At 41.2% G+C, this 12,267-nt stretch overlaps 1 protein-coding gene across 1 annotated transcript in view; it reads left to right on the top strand.

The window, feature by feature from the left end:
• Positions 1-12,267, top strand: part of RNF180 (ring finger protein 180) — a 50,032-nt gene that overhangs the window by 34,794 nt on the left and 2,971 nt on the right. The window contains exons 4-5 of the mRNA XM_018573382.1: positions 8,904-9,126; positions 10,231-10,356. Coding sequence (XP_018428884.1) covers positions 8,904-9,126; positions 10,231-10,356 — 349 coding nt within the window. The remainder of the gene's footprint in view (positions 1-8,903; positions 9,127-10,230; positions 10,357-12,267) is intronic.

The raw sequence follows: 12,267 nt of genomic DNA, 5'->3' as shown, positions 1-12,267 counted from the left end.
GAAAAAAAATGATTTCATCCTTACCTTATCATGCTGTTCGATGGGTCTTCAATCATTGTGGTGCCTGTGACTGTAAATTTCCTGTGAGCGCTCAACATGCACCCACTCATTAAAGACCACACTTGATTTGTTGTTTCCCAAAGAATGGCAATGTGTCTTTTAATTTATGCATTGTGTTTGGGGCCATCCATAATAAATAGATTAATAGGAACATCCCATGCACAGTATGACTAACATTACAGGTTTTTAATTAAAGTGAAAGTGTCAGGTTAATTTAACTTGTTGGACATTTCATTACATAACAACCATAGGCACAGTACACCCCCTCCTTTGCAGGTGAGATTTTTAAACTTAAGTTGCATTGCCTTTCAAAATGCATGGCATGTCTTAACACATGAAAACACAGCAGGTTTACACACTAGCAGTAACACAAAGGGGTGTATTTGGAAAACATTCTCAGAGCTGTTTGCTCTGAAAAACATCTTTGTTTTAGATTTGCACCACATTATGGGCACTAGATGAAGCCATAGGAAATTCCAATGCTTCTCAGCTCCATCTAGTGGCCATAATGTGGTGCGAATCTAAAACTAAGACATTCGCAAACTGGACAGCTCTGCGAATGTTTTAAAAATACGCCCCATAGTGTAAAGAAGCTTATTTCTCATTTTTAAGGGGTGGCAACTAAAACAGCTTATGTTGGCTTCCTTGGAATGAAGGTTACAATGCCGCTGCTTTGACTAAGTTGGAAAGTATAAGTTATTTAAAGCAAATTACACTTTTCTACCTTGGAATCATTGATGGGAAAGCCATTTCTGTATGCGCTGTTTTAGTTGCATTAAAATGCCTGTATTGATTGCGGCACTTAAAATTGTTTTTAATTATTCATTGTGTTGTCCTTGGCAGAGAAAAATGTTCTTACTGAATGGCTTAATGGAACCAGAGACAGTTAATTAGACAACTGAGTTTATCAGGAATATGACAGCTATCCACCTGATGAAGAACAATATTCACAACACGTAGTAATATATTTCTTGTTCCGACCAAAACTCTATAATCTACCTGTATTTCCACAGGTGTCCTGCGTAATAGAAGGAATTCTATAATCCAAGGCACTGATATGACTTTATTTTCATGTCTATGTTTGACTATATGTGTGAAAATGGTGATATTGTTTAATCTTTATCAGTTTTGGTACTGGTTTGACACTTAGCAGGCTGATGTTTCATTGTTCAACCGAAAGGTAAACAGCAAAAGGTCATGTTAAAGTTGCAGGTTCCCTTTATTGCTGCTCTTCCCAACAGTACATACTTTCTTTCCTTTAAAGAGAAAGCAAAGTCAATAATATAAAAAATGGTTGGGAGATGAGGATTTTTGGCAGAAGAGACTCCTCTGCCCAAAATAATCCCCCCCCAGCTATTTTTTTTGTACACACTCAATCCATTCACAGCATCTCTATGCAATGAATGGGCCAGGTGCTGGGGAAGATGTAACAGGAGTTACAGCATTAGGGACCACCCAATGGCCAAAGAAGACTTTTTAACAACCAGGAAGTGTTGGCAGCGAAGATGGTAGTCGGCGACAAAGCGGGACCAAAGATCGATCCGACAGCTCTGAAGAACGGCACACTTATAAGGTAAGTATGCCCTAATGTGCAAGTATGTTGCACATATGTTCACATTAGGGCAAAAAAAGAACATTTAGTACTGCATCCATGTTAGTTTTTAAAGCACTATAGTACATTGTAATGTTCTAAAAGCTGCTTAAAATGAACTACAGGTAAAGATAAAGAAAATCATTATGTTATTCAGTTATATGGACGTGGACCCCTGGCCATCACACCTATACCAGCTTGTTGGATATCCCATTCCAAAGCCATGGGCGTTAATATGGAGGTGTTCACCCCCCATTCCCACAGCTATAACAGCCTCCACTCTTCTGTGAAGGCTTTCCACAAGACTCTGGAGTGCGTCAGTGGGAATTTGTGTCCATTCAGATAAAAGAGCATTGTTAAGGTCAAGTGGGGTCTGTTGGAAGAGAAGACCTGACTCCCAATCAGTGTTTAGATTTATCACAAAGTTGTTCAGTATGGTTGTGGTCAGGGCTGTGTATGGTCCACTCGATTTGCTCCACACCAAACCCATACAACCATGTCTTTATGGACTTGTGTTTATGCACCTTGACTCAATAACTTGGAGGAATGTCCACCTGCTTTTGGCCTTGTAGTATAAGAGTTTCATGCACACCAAATTTTAGACTAAGGCGCGAAAAGAGCATCACTGTGAGCCATTTGGGCTTTACTGCATTGCACAGTGCTATGAATCTAACAAATGAAACTTGCTGATTGGAGGAGAGAGTACAAAGGAGACTTGCTGTTTCCTCACAATTCAGTCACAATCTTGACCCAGCTGTATTGCTTTGACCTGGAGTGAAGCAAAGTGAATGGTCAGGGTTTTGTATAGCGAGTGGATTAAAAAACTGGTTATTATTATTATTATTATACAGGATTTATATAGCGCCAACAGTTTGCGCAGCGCTTTACAATATAAGGAAGACATTACAATCACAATACAAATCAAAACAAGATGGTAAGGAGGGCCCTGCCCCTGAATTTAGGGGAACTATGGGGTGTGTTTTTCCCCATAGTTTTCTTTAGGGTCACGGAAGGACATATACTAGCGTCCCCCCATGACCCAAAGCTCAGTATATAGCGGACTATTGCCAACGATATACTCAGAGCGCTGCAGCCGGGATGGATCCCGACAATACCGTCTGGATCCACCCAGCTGTGTGAGTGACAGCTGGCTCTGCCTATTTAGCTTTCTTTGTCCCACTGAGGAGATTTCGCTTCCATGAGACACAGCAAGAAGAATGGGGAAATCTCCTTTTAGGTAATTATCACCTGAACATAAGATTTTGCCTTTATCCTTGGTCCAGTGACAACTGTAAAGTTTTGGACTTAGTACCGCTGTCTGTATCTGTGAAAATGGTCACCAGGACAAATAAAGGGGGTGAATCTACCCACTGGGAAGCAATTAAAATCTGACAGGGTTTCTAACCAAAATTATATTGTCTGTATATATACTTTAAAATCTAGCTGTGCCCAGACTATGTTATTAACATGCAGTCAAGAGCTTTAGAGCAAGCCATCCCTGACCTCTCTGTCTGCTTTTAATGTGAGTTCTTTATTCTCAAATACTCCAACAAAGACTCCAAAGTAGGGTATACAGAGGTAGATTATCGAACAAACGTTTGTACGAAAAATCCCATTTGAACGTTCAATGATACCATCAGAGATTTGGTGATTGTCAGTCAAAATTTTGTTTGATTTTTGTTTAAATGTAACATTTGATTTTGGAAAAAATGGAGTTTCTGAACAAAAACCACATTCACTGTTAAAATTTCGTTCAATCGAGAAAAAAAATTTTCATCACGTGGTCAAAATCAATCATCGATGTGACTCCATCATTGATTAGAAATTCTAATCATGTATACCCAGCTTAAGGCAGGAAAAGGCAACCTCTGCACTTTAGCTGTACCATATACAGCTACCATGAGGCATCACAAGTACCATGAGGCATTACAAAACAGTCACAGGTATGACTCTCATAGGCAGAGTTTCACCACAGCTGGGGTGCTAAGGTTGTGCACCACTCCCACAAGGGTGTGCTCACACCATGTACATTGGTGTGGTGTGTTGAATTGCAATGAAAATCAGTTTTCTCCACAGTGCTTATAGATACAGAAGTGAATGTGTGAGGGATGGTTTTATGTATGGAGGAACATGTGACTCACTCTTGTTCCTTTTCCATGACAACACGGGTGGCTGGTGATTTCCCCAGTGCTGTTACATAACAGGAGTAAGGAGACAGTCCTCAGCCCTCAGTAGAATACACACAGAGCGAATTTTGGCTGATTCAGCAGAAATTAGGTGAAATTTGTTCCATGGGTACCCCATTCCATCAGCAGAAGTTGAGTTGTCAGAATACAAAGCTCACAGCGGAAGATTCGTTCATCCATGCTGTTCAATGTGGATGGAGGAATCTGATATTTTCTTTGTTGAGCCCACAGGTTGAAGGAAGAAAATATAAGCATGTGTACCTGACCTAAGCACTGACTAGAACAACTAGACCGTCAGAGCTAAGAAGAAGTAATTAGGTGCTGCAGGGGGGAGAGGGAGGGGATTATTGTTGCTCTACTCTGCACAGGGAAATCAGACTGTCTCTTTAATAGCAGCCTATACTCCTTTTGCTCCCTCCCTTCGCTATTTGGCCACTGGTAGAAAAGAGGGGAAGCCCTCTGTAAGCTCCAGGTCACCATTTGGAGCTAAATCAGGGCTGAGAACACTTTGCCCACCCACATTTGACTGCATTGGGTCACTGAGCAGCCAATTGTCAATCGTTAATACAATCACATGGGAGGAAGGCAAGTAAGGCACATGTTTACCATACCATGAAGTATGGGCTCTTTGTATTTGCTCTTGGTTGCTAAAAGGAGTGGAAAGGAAAGGAAAGGTACATATGTGCAGCTGGTGAGGATGCCATGATAGAGAACCTGTTACTAGGTCCTGCATTCCCATTAAAGTATACTTGTCATTATAGAAATATGGCAGCAGCCATGGCTGAATTGCTTTTAAATGATACAGGTTTCAGGGCGGTTATCCTGACACTGGATATATTACCTATAAGGAGTCATTGACCTGGAACAAGCATGGGGAACAGAAGTTGAGGCTTTTAATACTTCACTGCCTGTATACTTGTTCCGTGCTGATCACCTCAGTTCCCTTCCTGTACTGGTTGGTAACTCTGTCCGTGCCTATAATAATATTACCGGTATTTCATCTACTACAAGCTGAACATTCATAACATTATCTGTTTTCTTTGTCTTTTGCAAACCTAAAAATATACCAGGGCTAAATAAATATACCAGAATAATTACAGTTTTCATGTGTAGATCTTTCTTGCTCAGTAAACAGATGGCGCCTCCGTGAGCAAATGACAGTGATTAAGGTTTATTAATTCTGACACATTAAAGGGGAATTCCGGTTTATACCATGATGTTTTCAAACAAATCATTTTGCCAAACTGAGCACTGTGTAATGTTTATATTGTTAAGTAAATGAAGCTGTAAGAAAACATTGCGGTACATCTGTCATTTAAAAAAAGAGCACTGCGGATCCTCCAGAAATTCCGGACACTGGGATCTGTTTGTTTTGTCACTTAGTTGCTGGCCTCCGTCACACCTTGCTAATGTCTAGTGTGGCTGTCCATCATACTGATAGGCCAATACAGGGGTAGGGGTGTCAGGATAGAAATGTGGGAGGTATCAGTGTTTGAGGTTGAGATCATTTCCTTTGCTACACTACTTATCATTGTCCTGGAACAAGCATGCAGCTAGAGAAATACGGGGGCACATGATATATCCAGTCTTGTTCTAGACCATCTGTGACATACCTTAGGTATTGATGGATGGACAGCTCTGGCGCTCACACCTTTTAAAACATTTTTGAAACAATGACTTTTTGGCTGTAAGTTGCATTGTTTCTTGGATGTCAATTGTAGTCCATTGATTTATGCTACTTGTTTTTGCTGTTGCTCTTTATAGGGAACATAGAATTTTTGTATTTATGGTCGGGACGGAAAAAATACTGTTTTAAAAAATACCCTTTTCAGGTAAATATGAAATATTACATATTTATAGTTTTGCATGCTCCTTTTTTTTTGCTAAAAGAACTCTGTTGATTATAAAAATCTATAGCACAAGCCCAGTGAGTCAGATGATATGCTGATATGTACTGATTGTATTACGGACTGCAATATGTCCTTTCAGCTGTAGATGGCAGTATAGTGCAATGTTATTGTCTCTATATGCATACTTATCTATGACACACAAGAATTTTTCCTATCTATATGATTCCTGCATAATGCTGTATTCTGATGTAATGTCCTTCTAAGCAAGTAAAACTTAATTCAGGATTCCTCAAGATCTCAGTGCTTCATCTAAATAATAACCAACATCAGAGAGTTGTCATCACTGATCAGAAGGCTCAGTTTGATGTTTCACTGAGACAAATGGAGCCTCCAAATAAGCAGTGCGCTGTGCTGTTTTTTGGCTAACCCATAGTGAATGGATGAATCCATGTATACAATGGTTTGTAAGCATATAAACTAAAACAAAAAACTGAAATAATAACGACTAAATTCATTAGAGTTTCCTTTTAAAGCAGACATACAGTGAAGTTATACCCCATATTTCTGTCCACCTGCTCAATTAAAATGTATAGATCTGAAAGGAAGCCCTGAATCCTTAATCCCTTAAAATGCTGCTTTGAGCCCCCAAGACATTTGGTCATCTAAACTGAGATTAGTGGCCTTTGGGCAGTGGGGCCCTTAAAAGCAGCTGGACATTTTTAAAATTAGAGCTTAAGTGAAAACAAAAATTGCTAGGTGTATGTTTTTTTGGTTAAAAAAAAGACTTTGTATGTCTCTTCCGCAAAGACTACTTTCCTTTTTTTTTGTGTGGGAATACACTGTCTGTGGGGCCTGTGTAGTGCACTGTACATTCTAGGGATCTCTAAGATGCAGAGAATAGAATGAAGTGCTTGGATAATGTAACTATGGCACTCATGTGTAGGTGTTACATCATCATTGGGCACCTAATGTCTGAAGAAAGAGGATGTTGGTCTAGAACAGGAGCAGCTGGCAGTGGAGAATGTGTCCTGACATCACTGGTGGAGGGCAAACTAAGAGATAAGCCATATATTATGGCAAGTGCTTCAGCGACCGCATTTTACTTATACTTTACAGGACTAAATTTACTGTATGTTGTAGTCACATATTTAAAGGTTTTTTTTTAATATATACATAAAGCAGTTTGGTTTAGAAATTGCTGTAACAATTATGCTTTTTGTACAATAGCACATCAGCAGCAGTGCCAGCCACTAGAGCTCTGTCCTCTTGTGTCTCCCATGCCCTTCACCCCATTACCCTCCCAGACCTACCTATATCAACACATGATGTTGGAAAAGACTCTCCAACTGCACCTCATTATTACATAATAAGCATGCACGGCTCTGCTTTTCTGCTCCACATGATGTAATAATGGCTGCACTGGGTCTGTGACTACGCTGAGTCTTTCCCATTTGCCCAACCCCCCTGAACTTTCCTTCACCCCCACTTGAGGTCAAACCCCATGAATTGCGTACCTTAGGCTTACGGTTTGATGTACAAACATCAGCATCTTTTTTGAATTGTGATCCAGAGATCATGTGACCAATGCCTGGCCATTTGCTCACGTGACTGGGAGACAGAAGAAGCTTTCTTTGCTAGAAAGGTAAATCATTCCTTGCATCTTTTAAAATCTATAAATTCTAAGCAGTGAGTGTATGTAAAAAGGGGGTAGCTGCTATTCTTCTATTGGTCAACTTAAAGAAGAACTCCAGGACTTTTAAAAACTTATTGTTGCAGTGGGGCTACCCCCGTATTGCAGTCGTTGAGTGCTCATTGTCTTTCTGATCCTCAATTCCACTGGGCTGCTACACCAGTCCCCACAGCCTCTTCCCCCGTAGTTCCAGCGTTCTAGGGACTGAGGATGTCATTAGATCAAATGTAGGTCCATTGACTTGCATTAGATGTGAATCTCACATTGATCACGTTTATACACATTGTTGCAGCTGGTGTTTTCACATAGTTTTTCCAGCGCAACTAAATAGGTTAAAGTACATAAAATGTAGGTCCATTGACTTGCATTAGATGTGAGGACTCTGTGGTACATTCCATGGCCGAATGAGGAGAGAGAGAGGTTTTTATTTATTTTTCACTTGAATATAAATAGTAAGATGACACAGTAAGAATATTGCTCACTAACAAGCGCAACATAATTGCTCACATTGATCACGTTTATACACATTGTTGCAGCTGGTGTTTTCACATAGTTTTTCCAGCGCAACTAAATAGGTTAAAGTACATAAAATGTAGGTCCATTGACTTGCATTAGATGTGAGGACTCTGTGGTACATTCCATGGCCGAATGAGGAGAGAGAGAGGTGTCCTCGGCTTTCCACTATGCAGATGTCTGTGACCAATTACTCAAGGATCAAGTGAGTAAAACTGTTTTTTTTTATTACCGTAGCCATAATGAGCACTTAACCCTTGAAGTGTCTGGTTAGCCCCACTGCAAGGTTAAGTTTTCAATATTCCTGGAGTTCTTCTCTAAAATACAAGTAAGCATTCTTTCAAATTAGAGCAATTTTGTTGGCCTTAAATTATCTTTCCTTTCAACTAGCATCTTTTCTAGCTCAACGCTTTCCCAATTATCTCCATAGACAGTTTCCTTCCATAAAACTCTGCCTATATGTCCCTGCCTGTGTCAGCGCTGTGCCATCTGATTTCACACCGGCACTGCCGCTCGTCTTAGTGAAAGGAGTGGGCATAGACGAGCCTTTTTTGACTAGGCTGGTGATTGATCCTTTTTAGAAATACAGTAGACTCGGCTCATTATCTCTGTGACAAATGTGCCAGTACTGGTAAAGCATCAATCATTGTGGACTGCATGCAGGGGATCATGTTAGCGATGTCCTCGGCTTTCCACTATGCAGATGTCTGTGACCAATTACTCATTATCTGCTTACTCTCAGTTTGGAAAAGCCTTCTTTCCACTTGTTAATGGCAGCTTTGAGATTCGGCCACGGAGATATATGGTTGCTTTTTTCCTGTGCTTCCCACTCGCTCCCTTCACTGCTGGCAAGGGATAATAACCGCTTTTCACTTGTCTTTCTGACATGCCTGTTAATTCTGTGTTAAATTGGCTCCCGATGCCAGTTTGGGTTTATGAGTCATTAGACGCTCGTGTGAAATCACTGTGTGTGCAAAAGGCAATCTATCACTTCGACGTGTTTTATTTTCCAGATCAATATTTCAAATCTAAGAACGGATGAAGAGGAGGACATCCCAGAGAAGGAAAGCTACACTTGTGCTGTGTGCTTAGATGTGTATTTCAACCCTTACATGTGCTATCCGTGCCGCCATGTATTTTGTGAGCCCTGTTTACGAATGCTGGCGAGAGACAATCCCTCAAAAACGCCATGTCCACTTTGCAGGACAATCATCGCAATTGTGCGCTTTCAGACAGGTAGAAAAACTTAAAGAGGACCTTCCACTATTTGTCAGCTTGATGGGGCTATCAAAGTTTTGAACTTTAAATCTTAAAGATTTTGCTACATAATGAACCCTCGGGGAGCTAAAGCTCATATAGGGGAATTTATCAAAACTGGAGCAGCCCATGGCAGCCAATCAGCTTTTCTCCTTCATTGTCAAAACTTAATTGAACAAACTGAAGAGAGAAGCTAATTGGTTGCCCCGGTGAACTGCTCCAGTTTTTATAAATTCTCCCCATTGAGTTCGAGCACCCCAAGGGTTCATCATGTAGCAAAACCATTCTAGAAAATTGGAAGGTGGTATATTCTCTCCAGTAGAACCATGTTAAGTGGAACTTCTCTTGTGTTTGATGTAAGCTGTGAGATTCTCCATATTTTAAATTTTTCCTAATTTTTGAATGCCAAGGGGCCGGAGGTAGGCAAATTTTGGCCCTCCAGCTGTGTTGAAACTACAAATTGTGCATCATCCTCTGGGAGTCATGCCTGTAGAATTCAAAGTTTTGCCATGCCTGATGGCATTTGTAATTGCATTATAGCTGAAGGGCTGGAGTTTGACTACCCCTGCCAAAGGGCAAATTAGAAGGCATGAGGTTACTTCCAGGGGGCAGGAATACACAGTTTGGCCGCACAGAGGAGGTGGGTCAGGCGAGATTGTTGCTTCTGGGGAATTTCCCCCACTTCCTATCTTGTAAACCAACCATTGTCAGCAGGACAATAAGTGAGGGAAAATCTCTCTAACGGAGCCCTGGAAAGCAGATAAACCCTGAAAGGGGTTCTTATCTCTCCCCACATTAACCAAATCTACAAAAACATTTTTTGGCTGAACATGAACTTTAAACTATCATTCCAATTTGCCTTGAAGATCGCTGTTTGAAAATATTACTGTTTGCAGAGCTGTTTGTAAATACAGTGGAGGGTCTAAGAGTTGTCACACGAGTTAAATATCACTCTTGCTATTATAATGCACAATGCTGAATCATCATGCTGTGCCAATATATAATGTATGTGTTTAATGCAAGCAGATTTTATTGTGGCATTAGTTGGGAACGTGACCTGCTTTTCTATCTGTTGAATTACAGACCTCAGCAAATCTTCTGCTGCTCTCTTTCCAAATGAATATCTGAAAAGGAGGCAGAGTTTCCAGAGAACAAGTAGTGCAAAGTGGCCATTACCCAGCTGCAATCGACTCTTCAGAGTGTTCGGAGGTGAGAGTGTAAAGTGCCAAGTCAGATGGACTTATGTTAAAAGAATAAAGTGTATTAATCCCAAAACAACAAGCAGAATCTCTCTTTTATTGTTCTTCATGTTTTAAACTGACCAATGGTGAACCCCGTCCAGCAGAGAGCCGTGACAGGATCGAGAGGTGAGCGAACGCCGGTATGTGTTCGCTCACCTCCCGATCTACTGAGCCGACCTGTGACAGTCTCATTGTCACAGGTTGGCTAGAACTATGAGGTGAGTGAAAAGCACTAACCTCATAGTTCTCCTTTTAATAAAAAAAAACAAAAACCCATCGGGATTAAAACATTTTTTAACCTGCCCTCTGATCGTCCCCTTCTGGCGAACCATCTCACACGTGTACTCAAGAATGTCTGCCAGCGATCTCCATCTCACACCTCAGATGGCAATACTGTCGGTATTTCCGGGATCCATCTCTCGGGCAAAGAAGTCTCTCTTACGATTCTTTGTTAATGCCGCTAGGGCAATGATCCCGAGGCATTGGAACTCCCAGGTGATTCCAACACTGGGGGAAGGGTCCACGGAAATGTGCCGACTAATGAGATCCGAGGAACTGATTGCCGAACGGCTGGACAGGTCAGAGGCATTCCAGTCCAGATGGAGGCCATGGCTGATGTTTATGACAACGGATGAGTTTAAGACACTGATATAAAGGCATGATTCACCCTTCTTGACCACGCACTAATCCTTTACCCCCCCTCCCCTTCCTTCTCTCCCCTTCTTTCCTTCTCTCCTGTGTTCTATGTGTCTTGTACCCCCCTGTTGTCCACTTGTCTCGTGGTGTTCTGTGTTGATTGTTCTGTCCGTATTGTAAGGCGGCTCTAAGTAGGGCACAACACCTGAAGAGTAGGGTGCCTGGAATCTCGCAGGGCCTTCCTTGATTACTTTGATGATGGAGACCCAGATTTGGGCCTGACTCCATAACGTTGACCTCATTGCAGGGGAGAGCTTTAGCAGTCTGGAATCCCCAAGCCGGGGACAGGACTGGGAGCGGAGGTACGGCTTGTATCTGGGCATAATGTCATGTACATTGCTGAGGTGGTTGTTATAGTCTACAGCTCTGCTACCATTACCAAATTTGCCCTTCTGATGTTGCCTTTGTATGTCGATTTGCTTTATATGCTGTTTATTTTCTACGTTTGTGTGAAAAAACAATAAACATTATTTCTGCAAAACATTTTTTAACAACTGCATTCGGGAGGTGGCTGTATCACTTCCTGAATGTCGGGCAGCAGCTGGGCCACCACCCTCTGAAAAGCAGTCCACTGCTTAGTAGTTAAAGGGTCACAATACACAAAATCACATTTTCATAAACCACTATATGTAAAAGGGTTTTCAATACCCTGATGGCATGGAGGACCTCAACTATGATAAAAGAGTACCTGGATTTGTTCTCCCTTAAGGGATATGAGGATTTTGGGGGGCATATGATCACCTTCTATAAATACACAAATGCTCCATAGAGTAAACCTGGAGAAATTGGTGGCACTCTTTAAACTTGGAAGAATGAAAGGTTTACCAATGCATAAAGGGTTCTTTACAATAAGAGCTGTGAAATTTCACCCAGATGATATTATAGAGTACAGCAAGACTGAGACTATTTTTTTTCCATCACCTTTGAGTTAATTTCAGACTTGTCAGAAAAGCACCAGTACAATATTGCCCTTGTTAAAAGCTAACACTCAAGACAGAGTTAAAATGCATGTATGGGAACTGTTGTACTTTTCAAAGGATTTGAAATCCTATTCAGCCTGTCTTAAGCTTTAAAAGGTAGGAGTGAGGTGCTCTACATCAATTGTCAACCAAAACAGCAAAATCACTATTAAAGCCTATATGCTGCTCACCACAAAAACCGGGGGCAGAGAAGGGGGGGGGGG

The sequence above is a fragment of the Nanorana parkeri genome, unplaced genomic scaffold (genome assembly GCF_000935625.1).
Source record: "Nanorana parkeri isolate BGI_ZX_2015 unplaced genomic scaffold, ASM93562v1 scaffold2355, whole genome shotgun sequence".
NCBI lineage: Eukaryota > Metazoa > Chordata > Amphibia > Anura > Dicroglossidae > Nanorana > Nanorana parkeri.
Note: the sequence above shows the minus strand (reverse complement) of the source record. Positions and strands in the feature narration are given on the sequence as shown.